The 21586-nt window shown below is 39.8% G+C and overlaps 1 protein-coding gene across 1 annotated transcript in view; it reads left to right on the top strand.

Moving 5' to 3' along the window:
* ncanb (neurocan b) overlaps positions 1 to 21586 on the top strand; it is a 235380-nt gene that overhangs the window by 169321 nt on the left and 44473 nt on the right. Inside the window, exon 10 of the mRNA XM_017701362.2 lies at positions 10945 to 11058. Coding sequence (XP_017556851.2) covers positions 10945 to 11058 — 114 coding nt within the window. The remainder of the gene's footprint in view (positions 1 to 10944; positions 11059 to 21586) is intronic.

The following is a 21586-nucleotide window of genomic DNA, read 5'->3' as shown; positions in this document are numbered from 1 at the left end:
AACGGGAAAATAAAAAAAAAAAAAGCTGGCAAACTGCTAACGTTAATCTATTATGAATATCTACATGGATCAAAGAATGCTGTAACTTGCCGCTACAAAGCATTAACCATCTTTGTAAGTAAAAAACTCTTACATAAAGTTAAGATCTCCTGAATAGACTGTTAAATGAAATAAGGAAAAACAATCACGTCAACAGGTTGTGCTTCACCAACCAAACGGCCATATCCACACATAAACATCACACAATATGCATCACCCAGGCATGAGCATGGATAGCTGCATTCCCTCCGTTATATAATCCTATCCCACTTCCTGAATGCAATATTCTTGAAATAGTATAATTTATAAGACAGTATCTTTCCACTCTGTAATGGTACTAAGTGCATTCCAGCAGCGATGTTAACCACCCCAAAAAGTGTGGTGCTGTTGATGTGCCTGGCTGGAGCCAATGCGGCATCTAGGTGTGTATATCCATGCTTTGTAGTCTCTTTCTGCAGGCCCCCTAGTGACCATTCTGACAATAGACAAGAAATCAACTAACTAGGACACTGCTGGCTCTTTATGTGTGACTTGTTGTGTTGAGCTGCTAGTGCGTAATGAGGAATGACAGGGGAGGGGCTTTCCTCATATCAAACAGTCCTGTACAACTGCTACAGTAAAAATAACATTTAACAAAACAAAAAACACTTGACTTTCTTACTCACACGTAAAGATGAAAATCCAGTTCAGTTCTGGTTTTGGTTTTGTTTCCATCAAAATATATTCCATGAATGATACTGAAGAAAAAATATTGCATATTTCAACTGAGGGACCTCCAAGATGAAACAAGTAGAATTTGCATTAGGGCTAGTGTGAAAAGGGATTAAATTAATAACTCAAAAAAGCAAAACAAAGATTTTTTTCTGCATTTTTACTGGCATACAGTGCATTTGTGGGTGTAGCAAATTTCAGTAAATTCTTTTGTGGCAAGTGGAAATATCAGCGTTTGTATACTATTCTGAATGGCTCTGAATGAGTGCTCTCCATGTGTCCAGTCCTAGGGATGTAGCCAGAGGAGCTTCCTCCCTTTCTCTCTGTCAGAATGCCCAACTCTGCTTGTCCAGCAGATCCCCATGTTGCCAGATAATTGGTACACAAGACACAGTGAAGGGCTGTGTGTCTTCATGCATGTTTGCACTCACCAGTCATTTTATTAGAAGCCACTCCCTCATACTTCCAGCCACTGGTCGCTTTATGCGGTCTGTCTACCTTATAGGTCCACTGAATAGGTGTACAGTGTACTACTCTTATATAACAGCCAATCTGCTGACATGTCCGATTTATTAGCCCCCTTCTACCTCATTTATCTTCGGTCAGTTTCTGAGCACAGGACCGCTGTTGACCACATATTATTTGGGGGGTGGTTCATTCTCAGCACAGCAGTGACATTGACATGGGGGTAGTGTGGTGCAGGTGTGAGAGTATTATTACAGGTTAGAGGTCAGCTCCCTGACCAGAGCCAACAAGTGTCAGGATTTTGAGCTGGTTTTAATCACATGCAATATCAGTGTTGTTTTTTTTTCTACAGAGCTCCTGAAAGATGTGGTGTATTTTCTTAAATAAAGTTCTTAAAAATCTGGTTGCTATGTGGTGAGAACCCAGTACTATCAGGTACACACCAGATACTATTAGATGCACATCAGATACTAACAGGGGTGCAGCGGATTCTGTCAGGTGCACATCAGATATTATCAAGTGTTCATCAGATACTATCAGGTGTACATCAGATACTGTCAAGTGCTCATCAGATACTAACAGGTGCACACTAGATACTATTAGGTGAGCACCAGGTATTGTGTGGTGCATACCATACACTATGTGGTGAGCACCAGATACTATCAAGTGTGTGCCAGATACTATTAGATGTGTGCCAGATACGGTCAGGTGTCCACTCTCAGGTGCTCACCACAAAGTATCTGAAGTGCACCAAATAGTACATGGTGCACACCTGAAAGTATCAGGTGCTCACCACGTAGTATCTAGTGTGAACCTAAAAGTATCTGGTGCACACATGATAGTATCTGGTGCTTACCACATAGTATCTAAGGTGCACCATAATCCCTTCAGGGGCTTCATGGTTCTGTTTTGTTTTACACTCTTGCTACCTGTTTCTGCATGAAATAAAAAGAGCACTCGCTAAAGATTCAAAAGGGGAACTGTTTAAAGTTTCAAATGAATCAGGAGCTTCTTCACATTATTACCTGGTCGTTACATCAGAAAATAAGTACGCTGGTCATATAGATGGGAGAGCTTGTGATGCTATTATGAATTGTAATAGCAGGAAGGCTGGCACGTCATCTCTTCAGTGAGATGTCTGTCACAGATGTAGCCATAACACAGTTGGTTCCGGCCGAGTTTGGGTTTCAAGTTTTCCACCTGTTGGTTGTGTGAGGTCAGATCTTAAAGTCTTGCTAGGCTGGTTATGTTTGCTGTTTTGGCGCATGCCCACTTCGAAGTTGTCCTGCATGGCATACAAAAGAGCAGCAATAGAAAAGAAAATACCACGTCTTGATCTCTTTAAATGCTCAATGTCTCTCTTTTGTCTTCTTTATGAAATTGACCATTGTAAAACCCCTAGACAGGTCATGACAAAAATTTGGTGGCTCGTCTGGACAGGTCAGGATCAGGCTTCAGTTTCACACTTGGGCAGACAGCTACAGTGGATGTCCTTGTGATTAAGACTTTTGAAGCTCTAAATGACTCTTCATGTCAAGCTGTACTGCGCTGTACCCTGTATGTTCCCAAAGTTTCAGCAGTCTACACCAAGTATGTACGCAAGTTTTAAGGTCAGTAATGAAAGGTCTGAAATAGAATACAAATGCTAAGATGAAAGGCAGTGAAAAAGTTTTTTGTTGTCCTACTCTCCTCTGAACGTTCCTTTTTATCTAAAAAGCCCTATGCAAAGTGCATTTGCATCCCGAGAGGCCCCTGTTTGAGTCACCACACATCAAATCAGCCCTGAGTCGTGCGGTAGACACTGTTGTCTCCGTGGTAGGGAAGAAGTGGACATGAGGCTCTTTAATGGCTCTCGGTGACGCTGCAGCGCAGAGTGCTGACAGTCAGGAGAAGACAGAGGTGGCCTGCTTCAGACAGCTAGCGCATAGCAAGTGGGCGCTGTCTGTCGCTGTCAGGAGCGTTTACATTTTTAATTATTAACGTTTGAGCTCAGAAGCGCCGTGTGATAGCATATCATTTCAATTTCTGTGCACTTCCTGAGAAAATCCTTGCTCATGATATCGATCCCTCTCCCCTCTCCTTCCTTTTGGTTCTTTATTAGATTCCACTGAGCAGACTCTGGGCCCAGCGGAAAGCCTGGAAGATCCATGGCCGTGAAATTGTTGATTGCATTTGAGGTCTCATTTATTAGAGAAGGGGGGGCTGTTTACATTTTATTTGGCCCCCTCGTTTACAAATGCCCTGGCAGCTGGTGAAATTGAAAGCATAAATCTGACCAGTGTGAAATGAAACACCTCCCTTCGGGCCCCCAGAAAGTGCACTACGCACTGAGGAGTGTGGCCCTGCATGGAAAGTCGATGTCAGGCTGCTGCCCTCTGGGTCACGGCTGAATGACTAAGGCTGTTTTCATGTACTTCTCCCATGCAGTGCCTACAGGTGTTTTCAGCTCAAGCACTGGCGCGGTTGGTCTGGCACTGCCTCGGCTGATGGGTAAGCCTCTCCATTTTGTGAGGGAATTAGCCAAGAGTGCCACTCTCATTCTATGCCAGGGTGCCGCACTCATTCATTTCTGCTGGAAAATGCCTGTTTAGGACAGCATTAGCTGTAATAGGATCAAAGGGGCAGAGCTGCTCTTTTGCACTTTTGCCTCATTGCCTATGTGTTTACAGGAGTGGGAGGGTTACTTTAAAGATGTATCCTGGTACAGATTACTGATTGCATGTCAAGAAATTTAATATGGACCCTAATCCAGCGGATTATTGTATTAAAGTAATGTAATCTCATTACGTTTAGATTACTTGCCTTTTTAAAGTCATATTAAATAAAGATGAGTGCAAACACATTTCAACAAGGCATCATGAAAATGATAAACAGGAAAACTGCACTGCTTTATAAGTCAAATGATATCATATGTGATATATAATTGCCAATATTATGCCAACGTTAAGAAGGATTATCAGAGCCGGTTTATGAGGAGTCTGGCTACTTCCTATTCCCCTTGTTATATCAAAAACAGGATTGAAAAACGCCAGAGGGCACCTGTGCAAGTCCTCAGTGAAAGGGGGTAAATGGAGCTAAATGGCTAAAAACAAAAAGTTAAAATAGTTTCTAATCATTTGCCCAGAACTTCTACTTAATTTTAGAAGGATGTATTTAAGTAAAACATATATAAGAGTAGAAGGATGTATTTAAGTGAAAAAGCAAAGAAACGTCACCTATATATTTCCTTTTTTTTTACAGCAAACAGGTTTTGGGCAGCAGGACAGTGTGTTTTTTTTTTCATTTTGTTGTTTTTTTTTGTAATATTAAATTATGCCACAGTAAATTGTAGTAACTATTTCTCACTGTCTGTTTATTGAAATAAATGAAGAAATTCAGATTCTAAACTTTTGACTGGTAATTGCATTTGTAAGAAGAAGTGTGGGCTATTTCATTATTTGAATTCTGGTGTTAATATGAAGACTCTGAATATTAAACGGTGCAAATTCTGAGGGTACTAAGAGATTAAACTATGCAAATAGACATTAAACATTAAAGTGCATTATAAAGTATATAAAGTGCAAATGGCTCATTAAAATTTAAATTAAATAAATGAAGACAGTTGAAAATGCCTTTCAAGTGGCAGTGCAGGGGTAAGAGGGTAAAGCGGCTAGTTGTGAATTCAGGAGGAGAAAAGTGAAAGTTTAGTGGTAAAACATGTTGCTTAAGTGACGGGTACTTAACCATATGCGCTAGTGTGTATCTGTCCAGCGTTGTAAAGATAATAGATCTTGAAAGGATACTATGCACTTCCACTGCCGCAGATGTTGGAGATGAGTGTGGTGAGTCAGTTATTAGCTGGTCCCATTTCAGTACCTTTTGAAGGGCTGTGCAGTCAGAAATTGTGTGTTTATTCATGAAGATGTTTTCTTCAGTGTTTCTTTAAAAGCTGAAGACTTCTGGGAGAGGTTTGATATTTTAAATCTGCTTCAAAAGAGGGGGTAGTATGGTGCTCCTCCTCACTACTGTTTGTGAACAAGATGTCCTCAGAAGTGTCTGTCCACAGATACTTGAACTTTCTGACCCTTTTCTTGGTGGCTGATCTTCCTCAGTAAAGGTGCTGGTGGCCTGTCTGCTTTCTCTTAAAGAGTGGTATTCACAAAGGATTTCTGAGTTAGCCAGACAACTTAATCCGAATATCATGCCTGTACTATATGTGAAGAGAAATGCTGCACAGGAAGGGTTTACAGTCTAAACACCAGTCAAATAGTAGGTTGACTTGTTACCTGTATGTTGATGCATCCTGACTGGACAGCAGCCCCTTAACAGCAGTGTCATCAGCAGATTTGATGTTCACTTGAGAATAAGAGGGGGCCGAGTATGTGGCCTTGAGGGACTCTTTTTTTTTTGAGGGACATTATGTCGATTTGTCCAAGGCCCTGTTCTAGCTGGATTAGTTTAACCTGTAATTAAAGTGATAGCTGACAAGTCTGACAGTAAGAATTCCAGAGTGGATGGCCTTCTATAACTGGCTCAACTTAGAGCCACCTCAGTAATAGCATTCCTGCTCCTATCTACTTAAAGGAATAACAAAACTTGTGCTGTTTTACCATGAAAATAAATGGCAAATCATTATGTATTTTATTTCTTCAAATAACCCAATCGTGCTTTTTCTGATAAAGTTGTTCTCTAATATAGTCATCCAGTGCTGGATTCTGTTGTTTTGTGATGCTGTACATCAAAACACATTTACATTTGTGCTGTATGATTACATATAATTGCTGTCGAAACAAAACTTCAAAATCTCCAAAATGGTAACTTTACAGGAGTAGGAAAATACCTTCTTTACTTTTAATGTAAGTCAATCTTTTTTCCAAATAATTTTGGGCCATTAGTTTTGGTCCATTCGTCATGATGTAAAGGACAACAGGCATTTTCAAATCATGTTAAAAACTGAAAAACGGCAAAAATGGAGTTAGGGGGTTTTGCTCCGACAACAGCGATACTTGAAGGATCTGAAAAGCACAGGCCGAATAATAATGGAATGGAGACATGTCAAATAACAGAGAAGATAGCACAGACATGTAGATTTTCTGTGTAATCCCTTTTCCATGATCCATGGATTGACTGTCTAGACATGCTAAAGCTCTCGCTGCATGAAATCAGCTGGCTCTTTGACTCTGAGACATCTCCTGCTTCATTACGGGGGAGTCCTCCTTTCATCCTGCCGTGTTTCACTTTACTGTAAAAAGCTCATTAGTCCAGCCGTGGGAGATTCATACTCCAGGCAAAAAGTAGAGACGATCCAACCCAGCCGTTACCTTTGCCTGCTCTCCATGGCCCATGAGATACCTTCAGATGGTGTGTAGACTCAGGGCTCTTGTACACCAGCTGTGCTGTAATTGATTTTTCCCTCAGGCCTGAGATCAGCAAGGAAAGCGTAGTTGCAGGCAAGCAGACCTTTGAACTTTGCTATGTGTGAGGGAGATTGTGAGTGTATCTATAGCTGTGTGTGTGTGTGTGTGTGTGTGTGTGTGTGCGTATATGTCTTGCTACCCTTGTGAGGACTACATATCCTCACAATGACAGGACATGACAATTTTGCTCAAGTGAGGAGATTTTGCTGGCACACGCTTGAACATGTTGTTTCCACCACAAATTCTATATATATATATATTTCATATATAATTTTTTTTTGGGAAAAACTAAAAGGACAGAAAAATTGCCTTGTCAATACTGAGGTTAAGGTTAGGTCTGAGTGTAGGTGTAGTATTACTTGGCAACAATAATACGAAAGTCAATAGAAACCAATGGAAGTCTTCACAAGTTCACAAGCAGTGTGTGTGTGTGTGTGTGTGTGTGTGTGTGTGTGTGTGTGTGTGTGTGTGTGTGTGTGTGTGTGTGTGTGCATGATTGTGCATGCAGTCTGCATTCAGCTAAGCATTTCATTGTATGTATGTAGGAGATTGAGCTGAATCTTACATTTTTATACATACATGCTGTGCAAACGCATTTATTTAACTCTCTGTTGTGCAGTGTTGCCTTAGAGTAACAAACCTCACGTTGCATGTAACATATTTAACAACGATTTATACTGTACATTTAATAATAGAAGGATTAATCATTATGAAAAATGTTTGACTAAACCAGGGAACGGCTTATACTTGGTCACAAGGCATTTGTGTTGTTTGGGATGCTTATGGATAATACACATCTCCTTCCTTTCCGTCAGAAAAGCAATTTTTCATCCATACACAAAAATATAATTTACATCTGTTTGAGTTTATGTTTAAAAATTCAGTATCATAAAATGATTTTTATGCTGTGAGAAATGTTGTGTTTATGTTGCCTAGAAGCAACGTAGTAGAATGTGTATAGCACTAGCCAGCAGCAAGTGATGTGTCATTTATGTAGCTACTTGAAAGACACTGGAGTGAACATTTATTTTTTTATTGTGAATTATTTTTGTGTCCTTGTTTATTTAGGACATATAACTTATTTAGTATTTAACACATAAACTATACAATAGGTAATGCACACATACGAAAAAGCCCATAGTAATCAATTCTGTCATGTAAGCCTCAACAGCTAAATATAATACTCATAATATAAATCTTATAATATAATAATATTGAATATATATACCTTTTCAGTATTGTTATGTCTGCCCTTAGGTTCCAGTGTTTTATGGAGAAATTTATTTGTTAAAGAAATCTGCAGGGATACTTTTCCACACCTTCAAAGGTCAGTCTTAGAAGTTGGTTGCATTTCCTGTTTCTCACCATTCAGTTAATCCTACACACATCACTGATGTTGAGGTCTGGACCCTGGGGTGGTCAGTCCAGTGTTCTGAGAATGAAGCAGCGTCTTTGATTTGCAAATGTTCTTCTTTTTTGTCTGTTTCCTTTTCTCGTTAAAGGCTTATTAACAGCTATACATCCTTTCAGGCCCAAATCACTAAGTAGTCTTCTCACAGTGGAAGGATGGACAGAAACACCTGTGGATGTTTTCAGATCTGAAGCAGCTTGATTTTCTCCTCTTTCTCAAAGATGAAAGCTTTGAAAGTGCTGTTTATCTGATGGTGACAGTGGTGTTGGTCTATCAGGCCATGCACAGTTGTAAACTCTGACTTTCCTCTCGCTTATGCAAGTGGATCATCTTATGTACAATGTCTGCTTGACTGTAAGTGAAACAGATAAAAGGTGGTCTCTAACTTTTGCACTGTAGGCCTGTATATTTAGGTCTATAACTCCAAGACATGCCATCCATCATTTGCTCTGCTGCTCCTCAAATAACCCCATTGATGGCTTTAATCAATCTTATTAATTACATCTCCAGAAAATTGCCTGGATGTCACACAATAGTAGATATACTGATCTGCGAAGTAAATGAAAGAGACAGCTCAAGCACTCCATTGCATCCGGCTTCTTGCACCATAACTACATCAACTGGTACTCACCTGTTAACTGTTATCACAGCTATATTCTGATTACAGCTGCAGGTTCCTGGCCTTGTTCCTGGCCCCAGCACAACACAGAGTGCCTCTGTAACTGTAATTGCTAAGAGTAATGACATTCAGAACAAAGCTTTAAACCTTGTTAATGTAACACTTAGTGTTAAGCGTTCCAGGCAAACTTGAATATGACTCACTTTTAATGAGAATCGGCAAGAATCCACAATGCATTTCTTTAATTTCCTCTGTTTGATTGACTGGCTTGATCCACTGCCTACAGATATTGTACATCTTCCGGTCCAAGCTCTTTCTAATTCCTATTCACAGAATATGTTTGTTAAAGCTTCCCTTATTATTTTAGGCCTTTATTGCTTTATGATGTCTTCCCTATTATATAAACTAGAATTTTCCTACATAGGTTATGTAATAAAATAGAAAAATGCACAATGATGAGGATGAATTGTGCAGCGTTATTTGAAAAGTGATACTGTTGCTCTAGCCATGGATGTTGGATGGTCGCAGATGAGGTTCAGTCTTACCAGCTATTTATCATGCTGCTAAAACTACATGCAACATTCCACTAGTTAACAAGATTGATAGCTAATAGTTTTCATGTATTGTTCCGTAGCCTAATTTTCACTTTATTTATGTACATTACAACTAATTTTAATATTCAAGTACCTGTAAGGAATAATGAAGGGTTAACCATGGAGAAGGGAAAAACACAAAGCCAAAAAAAACAGATCTCGTCTGAAATTAAGATACAGCTGTGGCTTACCGTTTTAGTCGACAGCACTGGTGTTGCACAATCTTTAGCATCACACAAAGGAATGCATTTCAGAACCACATGCCAACCACTAAGCTCTCAGTAGCAGTACTGCTAAACAATCAGCACTCAGTAGAAGTAATGCTAAATAATTAGCATTCAGTAGAAGTAATGCTAGACAATCAGCACTCAGTAGCACTACTGGTAAACAATCAGCACTCAGCAGTAGTACTGTTAAACAATCAGCACTCAGTAGCACTACTGGTAAACAATCAGCACTCAGTAGCACTACTGGTAAGCAATCAGCACTCAGTAGAAGTAATGCTAGACAATCAGCACTCAGTAGAAGTAATACTAAATATCAGCACTCAGTAGCAGTACTGCTAAACAATCAGCACTCAGTAGAAGTAATGCTAAATATCAGCACTCAGTAGCAGTAATGCCAAACAATGAGCACTCAGTAGAAGTAATGCTAAACAATCAGCACTCAATAGAAGTACTGCTAAACAATCAGCACTCAATAGAAGTACTGCTAAACAATCAGCACTCAGTAGAAGTAATGCTAAACAATCAGCACTCCGTAGAAGTACTGCTAAACAATCAGCACTCAGTAGAAGTAATGCTAAGCAATCAGCACTCAGTAACACTAGCATGCTGCTGCCCAAAATCCACTTACTGTAGAAAAACAGAGACACTGATATGTTTTCTTTGTTTTTCTTTTTCAGTATACATCCTTCTACTTTCTAAAATTAAAGGAAGGTCCCACACAAAGGGTTAGAGACATGGTTGATCTTTCTTTTTTACTATTTAGCTCTATTAGCACCCTCATTAGTTGAGGACTTACTTGAAGGTGAACTCTGGTATCATTTATTTTTTTGACATATTGGGAGAAATAAATGACCAGGCTTAATACATACTAAGCCTTATTATTCAGCAACTACAGGGACTTGCTGAGCTACAAACTGGCTGAGCAAGTCTTAGATTATAGAACTGTGTAATAAAGCTTTGGGCCTGCCGGTGGGCCCTGACCATTTAAGGGATTAAACTGACTCTGTTAAACTTCAGCTACCCAGAAACACTATATACTGATGAGTAGATTCTTCAGATTGATGGAGAGTGTGTTTTTTGAAAATGGTTCTAGATAGCACCAAAGCAGGCTCTGCCATTACAACAGTGTCGAGCTTGTAACACATTCAGGAGGCTGTACAACCTAAATGTGATATGTAAGTTACAAGCAACTAAAATTGCCTGAAAGTTTCTGTATGGAAACAAGCCTATAAAGATTCCACCTGTCTGATTTTTCTGATTGATGCAGGATGCATTTTATGAAAATGGTTGTAGATAGCCCCAAAGCGGGTTCTGATATTATCACGTCAAGCTTGTTTTTACATTATATAACACAGCTGAAATGTGGTTTCTTGTAAGTTTCAATCAACTAAAGTTGCCTAAACATTTCCGTATGTAAAGCCAGCATATAAATATTCCAGCTCTCTGAATTTCCTGATCTCTATCTCTCTCTCTCTGTTCTCAGATATTGATGATTGTCAGTCAAGTCCGTGTCAGAATGGAGGAACCTGCATTGATGAGATCAACTCCTTTGTGTGCCTGTGTTTGCCAAGCTATGGAGGAGCCATGTGTGAAAAAGGTAACGAACAACTCTCCACACACACTAGAGACTCCTATTAATCTGGTACAGTCTTAAAATACATGGTGCTACAAAGGTTCTTTAGTAAAGAAAATGGTTCTATATAGAACAATGGACACTCAAAGAACCCTTTGCATCATGAAAGGGTTCTTCAGATTGATGGAAAGTGTGCATGAACCTGTTGATGGTCCCTAGCCATTTTAGGGGTTAAGTGCTACTGTTTGTGAGGTTCTTCAGAGAACCAAAAGAAGGCTCCAAACAGGTGCAAAGAGTGCATCATAGCCTATATAAGTATGTCTAAGAGGTTGGAATGGATACATCTACTTTAGACACATAATGAAACCATTCATATAATTGCTGTTGGGATAAAAACTCCAGAAATAAGTGATTAAAAAAACAACAATAATATGGTTACAACAGAAACTGTATGCAACTGGGCTAAAATATATAAATCTAGATGTGTGCTCTAAATGCAATAGTGGAGTGCCGGCTTTCGCCCCACAGCTTTTAAGCATTTAGTGCCGACCGTTGACTGATGCAAAGCAGTGAGGTGTTTACTCCGGTTTGACAGAGAGAGAGGGAGAGAGAGAGAGAGAGAGAGAGAGAGAGAGAGAGAGAGAGAGTGAACAACAGCTAAAGAGCTGCAGAGAAAGAAGTAAGGTTCTTGGTTCTTGTGATCGCTCTGCTGAAGTGAAGAGCACCTTCACCTGATTACTCACCTCCAGCCAGGCGGCCACCCAACACACACACACACACACACACACTCACACACACACACACACACGGATTAGAGGGGCATATGCCACACATGCACAGTCTTTGTTTTTGTAAAGTGCAGCAGAAAGGAGCCTGCTGTGAAAGAGTCTTCATGCTTGAGTTGGAGCAGCAGACCGGAATGGGCCATCAGCTCTGCCTGGTTGATAAAGCCGCCTGCTGAATTATTAAAGACTGACATACTGAAGAAAAGGAGCAGGAGAAATCTGAGCTTTTACATTATAACATACGAAATGATACAGTACATGAAATATACATAATGTATATAATTATACATATATATATATATATATATATATATATATATATATATATATATATATATATATGTATATATACATGCAAACAGTGCAAAAAGGCCTAGACCAGCTTTCATTTTTTCAATTTCCAGTCAAAATAGCTATTAAGAACAGATTGCCCAATTTTAGTGTCAGAAAAGTTGGGAAAACATACATGTAACAGGAAATTACACAGGAGCCTCCAACACTCAGTATGATATCAAATCTGTCAGTACTGAATCTGTCCACTCTACTTTTATGCACTTACTGCAACATTAACATTTTATAGCTGTGATCTCCCAACCACACACACACACACACACACGTTTTCTAAGCCGCTACTCCCTCAGGGTCACGGGGGGTGCTGGAGCCTATCCCAGCGGTCACTGGCCGGAAGGCAGGATGATCTCCCAACCAAAGCTTCCCAAATGTTTCCATCCACTTTCTGTGTGATAAAATGAAATTGTGTTTTAAAATAATCAATAATTTCGCTCTCAAAATTCTTTTCACAGTTGCGGTAAATTATTTTTGGTTTATTGATACCAAAATGCTGTATATGACATGTTTTCATCTCTAATTTCATTTGTGTACCTTGAGTCCTCTTGGCATCCTACTGATGATAAAAACTTTGTTTATTATTATTATTATTATTATTATTATTATTATTATTGTTAGTAGTAGTAGTAGTAGTAGTAGTAATAGAATAAATGTATGTGTAAATGCAATATTTTTCTTGGAAAAAAAACTTTTCTACATTTCACGCATGAATAAACAAATTTTCTGCTACAGTTGAGCAGAAAAAAGTTTTGTCAGCATTCATAAAATATTACTGACAGTTTCCATTTCCATGGTCTACATTTGAAGCATTAAAACGTTTTGCCTAAAAAATTCTTTGGTTGCAAATGCAGCTAATAGCATTTGTCCCCTTTAGAGGGACACTCAAACTGCACAGCCTCACATTACCTGCGTTCAAATGTATGTCTCATGTGCATCTAAAAAAGTCTAGAGGGGATATTTCTGAGGAGGTTAGATATATGACAATCCACTTGCATAAGGAAGAGGAAAGTCAGAGGAAAAAATGTTTCCAAATACTCCAAAAATAGAGTTCCAAAAATAATTTAAAAATCTGGAGTTGGTCATTTGTTTTTTTAATTGAAGGCATCATGAATGCTGATAAATTCAACAAATTTTAATACATCTGAAAAATATCTGAATGGGCAGAAATTAATTCTACAGCAAGATAAGCTCCCCAGACAAAAAAGGCCACCTTACGTGTTTAAGGTGGCTCCTGCAGATGGTGTTGCACGAGGATGATCGGGCTATAAATACATGTGGGGTGTGCAACAGGATTCATAGATTGAGAAAAGGTGGTACAGTGCAGTGAATGTCTCATTCTCGTGTTTTTGTCCAGTGAGTTTAACAACCCCTTGCACACTGGGGTGGTCAGAGAACAACAAGAGTACATCTTGATGTTCTCTGACAACCCCAGAGTCCAACATCACTGAATGTGTTTGGGATTACTTGAACTGCGAGAAGAAGAAAATGAAACCAACTTCTAAGACTGAACTTTAGAGGTGTCTGCTAAAAAAATGGAAGCTGTAACAATGGCAAAGCATGGGCACACTATATTCTGAAGGTGCTGATATTGTATTTAGTTTTGAGGCTTCCATGCAATTTTCTGATAAATAATTGTTTTCTGCTTTTTTGTGATGCTGAAAGCGAATAATTTGTACATAATGGTCAATCTGACTGGAAATTAAATAAATGGAAAGGTGGTCTCACAGTACTACACAACCATTGTGACGGCTAAGGTTCCGCTACAGAGAGTTTGCTCACTGTCTGGTATCCTACAAAAGGATATTTTTACTGTATATTGCTGTATAATCCAGCTGGGTGCTGCTGAATGTCTCATGGTTGCACAGTTACTGCAAAAGAAATGCTAATAATATTTACCTCAGTGGTAAACACCACACTTACTGCTGAACTAAAAGTGCTGACCTTAGGCCTACAGTCAGTTATTGAGAAGAATTACGTAGGTAAATATTTGATTTGGAACACTAACATAGTGGTACATTTGCATAAGAGCTGGAGAGCAACAATTTGGATCTTGTTCTTTGCAAGGTGTCTTAAATACACAAGCAAACACCCCCCTTTGATTTGTGTGATCAAAGCAGTGGCTGCTCGTGTGTCAGGTTAATTTGTTTGCTCCCTCACCCTCCTATGTTACATGATTCAAAGCTGGTCTGGCCTCATCCGGTCCTTTTGAAGCTCGCCTCCTTCGACGAGACCTTCCAGTTTCCATGGAGACCAGAGTCAATAAGTTTTCCCCCTCGCCAAACTTGTCAAGTGACCACAGCGCTGCTAACTCCAGCCTGGCTATCGGTTCATGTGGAACAGACTTGGCCCCTACAAGCCAGTTAGCGCCTTTCGCTAATTACAGCTCTGTTAGGGACCACAGCTTGCTACTTGAGTTCTGAGTGCCCTTCTTCTACATGAGGGAAGCAATCAGGCGCACTCTGAATTGGGCCTTCATTTATTCATTGTGGAAGAACGTAAGAGCAGGTCCATTGTGTTTTGGTTGTCTGAACATTCCCATGCGTGGATCCTCATTCCACTCGCTGAGGCCCTCTGCGGTAATGTCGTCTATCATTTACTTATTTATTTCTTTAGACCCATCTGAGCTGTAAAGCTTTTTTTCCCCTCCCCGCTGCTTACTTCAGCACATCAACTCATGCAGCATCTTAAAGAGGAGCTGGCAGTTTCTGTCCAGCTGGCACAAGTGATAAATGCCTGGCTTGGCTAATCGTCAAAACTTTTGTGGAGAGAACAGAGGGAGAGTGCATGAAAAGACGTCAAGTGTTTTCACAGACGCACTCCTTGCAGAACAAGTCATTTGCCAATTGAACGAAGCGCCGGCTAGGATGTAGTTTAGCTAATTAATCCCGAGGCTGGCAATTGGAAGCTATTTGTCTCTCAAGAATGTATTTCATGTTACTCGTGTTAGTGCTAGAGACGCAATGGCTTTCCTTAAAGGGCCCAAATGCTACGTGCTACATTTGTCTTATCTTTCGGTTTTTGTGTGGTTTCATGCACAAGTCCAATGTCAGAAATGTTGGAACACTAGGAAAAATGTAATTAAAAACAGACATGAATGATTTGCAAATCCTTTTTGACCGGCATTCAGTTGAAAACAGTACAAAGATGGGGCTCCTGAATGGTGTAGTTGTGTAAGTCAGATGCAGTTTGGTGGTTTCCCTACTCAAACACACCCACCAAACCTGGCAATTAACAGATGAGTTAAATTATGTTTGAACGCAGCTGGCCTCGTTCTCTCTGGGTGGATAGGATGGCCCCATCACCCAGTTTGATACTAGCCAGTGCAGGTGTCTGTTAGCCAACATAACAGAACTGGCAGTTAGTGTTCTCCTCGAAGCTCCTCGAAGATGTTTAATGACGTCTTAACAGCAATGTGAAAAGATGCGGTGGCGATTCACATGGTCCGGGGCACACACACACTATATTGCCAAAAGTATTCACTCACCTATCCAAATAATTGAATTCAGGTGATCCTATCACTTCCATGGCCACAGGTGTATAAAACCGAGCACCTAGGCCTGCAGACTGCTTCTAAAACATTTGTGAGAGAATGGGTCACTCTCAGGAACTCAATGAATTCCAGCATGGTATTGTGATAGGACACCACCTGTGCAGTCCAGTCGTGAAATTTCCTCACTACTCTATATTCCACAGTCAACTGTCAACAAACTGGAAGTGATTGAGAACGACAGCAACTCAGCCATGAAGTAGTCGGCCACATAAAATGACAGAGCAGGGTCAGCAGATGCTGTGGCGCAGAGTGTGCAGAGGTTGCCAACTTTCTGCAGAGTCAATTGCTACAGACCTCCAAACTTCATGTGGTCTTCAGATCAGCTCAAGAACAGCGTAGAGAGCTTCATGGAATGGGTTTCCATGGCTGAGCACCTGCATCCAAGCATTGAATGCAGTGGTGTAAAGTGCTGCCACAGGGGGGGATTATGGTGTGGGGTTGTTTGTCAGGAATTGGGCTCGGCCTCTTAGTTCCAGTGAAAGGAACTCTTAATGCTTCAGCAGACCAAGAGATTTTGGACAATTTCATGCTCTCAACTTTGTGGGAACAATTTGGGAACGGCCCCTTCCTGTTCCACCGTGACGGCACACCAGTGCACAAAGCAAGGTCCATAAAGACATGGATGAGCGAGTTTAGTGTGGTCAAAAATTCCCATAACCACACTCCTAAACCTTATGGAAAGCCTTCCCAGGAGAGGTGAAGCTGTTATAGCTGCAAAGGGTGGGCCGGCATCATATTAAACCCTATGGATTAAGAATGGGATGCCACTCAGGTTCATATGCAAGTGAAGGCAGACGAGCGAATACTTTTGGAAATATAGTGTATGTTGCTGTGTCAGAAGGAAAAACAGGAAAATGAAAAAAACCCTCAAAAACTGAAAAACAACAAAAATGGAGATACATTTTTTGGTACCATCCACTAGTTAAGACTCCCTCAGTCACACATCATCGCTGTGAAAGTAAAACAATAATCTCCAAAATAGTATCTTTACAGGAGAGGGCACAACGTTCTTTATTTTCAATGTAAGTTAATGTAAAGAGATCTCATTCAAAGCAGCTTGGGAGCATATATATATATATATATATATATATATATATATATATATATATATATATATATATATGAGAGAGAGAGAGAGAGAGAGAGAGAGAGAAGACAGTACAAAGATGAGATATTTCATGCTTTTTAATTAATGACCTTTATTGTTTTCTGTAAATATATGCTTAATATAAATCTGATGTCTGCACCACATTCCTAAAATGTTGGGACAGGGGCCTACTACTGTGATACATCACCTTTCTTTTTAACAATATTGTATTTATAAAAGTGGAATTTTTCCCATTCTTTCTTGATAAAACACTTCAGCTACTCAGCAGTCTGGGGTCTCTGTTTGTATATTGTGCTTCATAAAGTGCCACGCATTTTCACTGGGAGGCAAGTCTGGACTTCAGGCTGCAGTTCTTTTACTGTGGTACTGCAGTTTGAAATTCAGTAGAATGGTCCATGTATTGCTCGTTCTGCAGCTTAGTTTTCTTTATATAACTATGTAGACAAGGTAAATGGTACATTTTGAAAAAAAAAAGTGAGTAAAATTTGTTTTTCCATGAAACAGACCCTTTAAACTTCTCTCTCTCTCTCCATACACTGCATAAATATTGATTCGGAGGAGAGCAGGAGAGAATGCTCATGGATAAAGATATAAAATCTCCAGTGTGCTGTTATGTGAGTAGGTGAGGGTGTTAATGCAGCTGCCATTTTACTGAGCCACTTTCTGTTCCTCTTGTGTTGGCCTTTACTGTAAGACCACCTAAAAATATTTAGAGCCATGCAAGCATGCACACTTAAAGGGACACTACAGGCAAAATGGAAAATGTAGCTATTGCTATATCTGTGGTAAACAGCAGTAATGTCAATTCTGCATTATTTACTGGTTTAAAAACCAGGAAAAAAAATCACTTCATGTATCTTGAAGATGGGAGGAACAAATAAGCCACAGCTTTTTTTAGTACCTGTTACATGCAGTAGGAAGATAACAGATTAATTAATTGACCCTAAATAAATTAGGAGAACAGCAAATTGAACTAAAGTAGCCGGTTATTAGATACCTTACGTTAGTTTGGCTCCCTTTCTCTGCCTAAAAAACTCGTCTCTGACCTCTATTTTGTGCTGAATAATGATAGATGCACAATTTTCTTTGCAATGTTGGTCAACAGGCAAGATAAGATGCTTCTGTTAGCTTGATTGAATTTATTAACCTAGAACTCAGTGGTAAACTATAGGATTTGTTGACACCACAGGGATTTCCAGTGGTGGTATGATTTATTGGTGTAATGCATGCTGGATGGATATACACACACACACATCTTCTAAGCCACTTCTCCTTCCAGATCGCGAGGGGTCCTAGAGCCTCTCCCAGTGGTCATTGGGCAGAAGGCAGGATACACCCTGGACAGGTCGCCAGTCCATCGCAGGGACTGGCAGACACATTCACTCACACACTCACACCTAGGGGCAATTTACCATGTCCAATAGGCCTGACTGCATGTATTTGGACTGTGGGGGGAAATCAGAGTACCCAAAGGAAACCCATTCAGACATGGGGAGAACATGCAAACTCCACACAGAAAGGGCCCTGGTCACCCAGCTGGGGAATCGAACCCAGAGGGTGCTGTGAGGCAACAGCGCTATCCACTGTGCCACTGTGCCACCGTGCCACCCCTGGGTGGATATAATGCTCTACAAAATTGCATAAAATTACAAATAACATTATAATTTAGTTTTAGGCCTTAATTAGGCCCCTTAAAGTGAAGAAAATGAGGTTCTCGTAAGGTTTTGGATGTTTTTGTCATTTTAGCTGAGGCAGTGTGGCTACATACCAGTGCTACTATTATTTAAGCTCATAACTCTAAGATCCTATTTTATATTGTCGATATATTGAATTACCTACATAAGAACAGACAGATTTTCTTTAATTCAGCATATGTTAATGTAACAGGATTTTATTCCAAGTAATATTGATCCATTTATTATAAAATTCCTGCGTAACCCCTGCATATCCAAGTGACTCTCTTCAAAATATAGATGTCAATTTCAAATTCATAAAACCGCAGTTTTTCATCAGCTTTCCATATTATCCTGATATTTTTACGATATAGGAAAGATTTGTTCCTGCAATTTCTAGGCTCCACTGACATCTTTGCACCTGCACCATATCAGGACCTCACACCTAGATGTATTTTCTGAAACAGGAGGCCTTGTGTTTGATAATGTACACTCAGTGGAAGATCTTTAAAAGAATTGCAGAGATTTCTGGAAGCTGTGGCTGTGAGCTGTAGAGGTGCTGCACTGGTAAATGGTCCATAACCACTCAAACCCATAAGCACAAGGGCACGGGGTCAAATCCATTCATGCTCCACAGACGTAAGATGAAATGTCAGAAACCTACAGGTAATGTTTTTTACAGCCCCTCGATTTGGTCAGTGCACCCATTAGGGAAGACCTGTCCTCAGGTTATGATGAAAAATGATGACTGCTCTGACACTTAGATTAGGATTTTAATGCCATGTGGTTTTTCCTTATATAACCTGTGCAAAGATGTTTGAAAAAGATATATATATATATATATATATAAAATAAAAAATATATATATATATATATAACTCTAGAGGAGAAGCAAAAAAAGCATACTTTACTTTTAAAGTAAGTCAATGGAACCAGAACTTTTTCCAAGTCATTTTGGGCGGTTTCTTTTGGTCCATCCATCATGAGAAATCCACACAGTGTAAAGGCCAACAGGCATTTTCAACCTATGTCAATAACTGAAAAATGGAGATATGAGGTTTTGTTCCGACAGCAGCGATATACTTTATATAGTATATACAGTCTGTTGTAGCATCATAACTGTCCATCAGATACACTATCTAGCTATCATTTCAATTTTGATCCATGAAGTCATCTACTAACTCAAAGCTTGCCTGAATGATTGATCTGATTGGTCAGAAGAAGGCATAGACTACATGAGTGCTCTCAGCTGATTTTTTAACCTGGAGCACTCTATGCAAAAGACCAATGGAAGAAACATATGCTCATGTATTTCTTCATATACAAAATATATGTACAATATATATGCATTGTGAACATACATGTCAGTATATTGAAATACATGCATATATGTAGATATTTCAAACATATATGGACATATATTTCCTTTTCATAAGGGCATAGCCAAAGCAACTTGAAGAAGTTTTTTGTGTATTATTTGAGCAAAATGCTGCAAACTATGCAATTTTTGCAAGATTTTGCCAATGATTTCAAATATGTTTTAGGAATATTAACGTAGCATTGAGGTGTGTAGGTCTCTCCCCATTCAAAGAGACAGGAGTCTTGTTTTGTAGCTGTGCATGGGGATGTTGCTCAGATGATGAGACTTTCCTGTGAGGGCTTTGATGTCCAGTGTCCAGATGTTGTAAAAATTACGTAAATATATTTTTTTATTATATTGGCACATATTTTGAAAAATATATCTAAATGTATTTCCTTTGCAATTGGGCTGGAATAGCTGGAGAACCACACATGGCTCTGCCCAGGGAGAGTCTTTCTTTTTCTTATAAGAATGCATTTGTTTAACCAAATATGTGGTGAAGACTTATTTGCTTGGACTCGGCCTGAAGTGTCTGATGTTTGTTGATTTTGGGCTTACCAGGGATTTCAGGGCTATGGTCGAGTGCTTTTGCAGAGCGGTTTGTTGTCACTCTGCACATCTTGGCAAGTGCAACTGCGTCTCACTGAATTTCTAATGTGGGAAAGTAGCAGCTTACTCACTAGAGAGAGTAAAAACATTTCTGTTTATGTCGTTATAGTCTTATCAGAACAGGCCCTGTGATTGCTTAAGTGAACCCTCAGCTGCATCAGATGCCTTTGAAGAGCATCGTCGCTAATGAAAGTTTATCAAGTGCAGCATGTTTCACTGTAACAACATACCACTGCAGGCCCTTTATCTGAGGATCTTTGGTTGAGGAACAGATTGATTGACAGACAGATGGAGAGGTAGGCCGAAGGAGCCTTTTGCCAGCCGGTCTGAGCTGGAGCGAGACCCAGACTTGCTAATAGCTGAAACAGACGGCAGAGATCCACTGAGGTCCTGCTTCAGCTAGCACCGACACAAGCAAATTAATTTCACTCCTCTGGGTCTTTAGATACCATTCACGCTAATGAAGATTTCTTAATTGTAATAACACGTCAAGAGAAGTACATGCTGAGGATTCCTAACTAGAGGGAGAGGCTGGAGGACTGAGTGGATTGATGGCATGCTAATGCTTTTATCGTTTGAGAGCAGCACCATGTCTCTAGCGGTTTTGCTTCAGCCTGTTTGTGAGGTGATTGCAAAACTTTTTGCCCCCTAGCTAGACTGGAAGTAACACGTTCTCAGATTGTAGCAGAGAGTCATACAATCTTAACCTCACCACAGCATCATGGAACTTTGCAGCTCCGCCCTATCATCATTTATAGCACCTGTGTCTTGTTTTGCGTTTAAGTTGTTGGCTGGTGTGCATACATGTGTTTTACAATTATGGCTTAAATATCTAGATGGGGTTCCAGTGTTCATGACAGCTTTTAGCAAGGTCAAATAAAATGTTCTTACCATTTAAGTCACTGTTTTTTCCAATTCAGTGTCTCTGAGGTGTTTAGGGACAACTTGCAGTTTGCGACTGTCAATGCAGTCGAGTGAAGATGAAATTACGGCAAGGACAACAATGTTATGAGCATAAAAACCACAGAGCTTCAGCAGACGTGTGAATGTGGCTTCATAATGTCTCTTTGAAAAAGTCCAGCTGTTAGCATTAAAGTCTGTGTCTATTAAATGCAACCG

The sequence above is a fragment of the Pygocentrus nattereri genome, chromosome 15, assembly GCF_015220715.1.
Source record: "Pygocentrus nattereri isolate fPygNat1 chromosome 15, fPygNat1.pri, whole genome shotgun sequence".
Classification (NCBI taxonomy): Eukaryota; Metazoa; Chordata; class Actinopteri; order Characiformes; family Serrasalmidae; genus Pygocentrus; species Pygocentrus nattereri.
The sequence above is the reverse complement of the archived record's forward strand: the minus strand, read 5'-3'. Positions and strand labels throughout refer to the sequence as shown.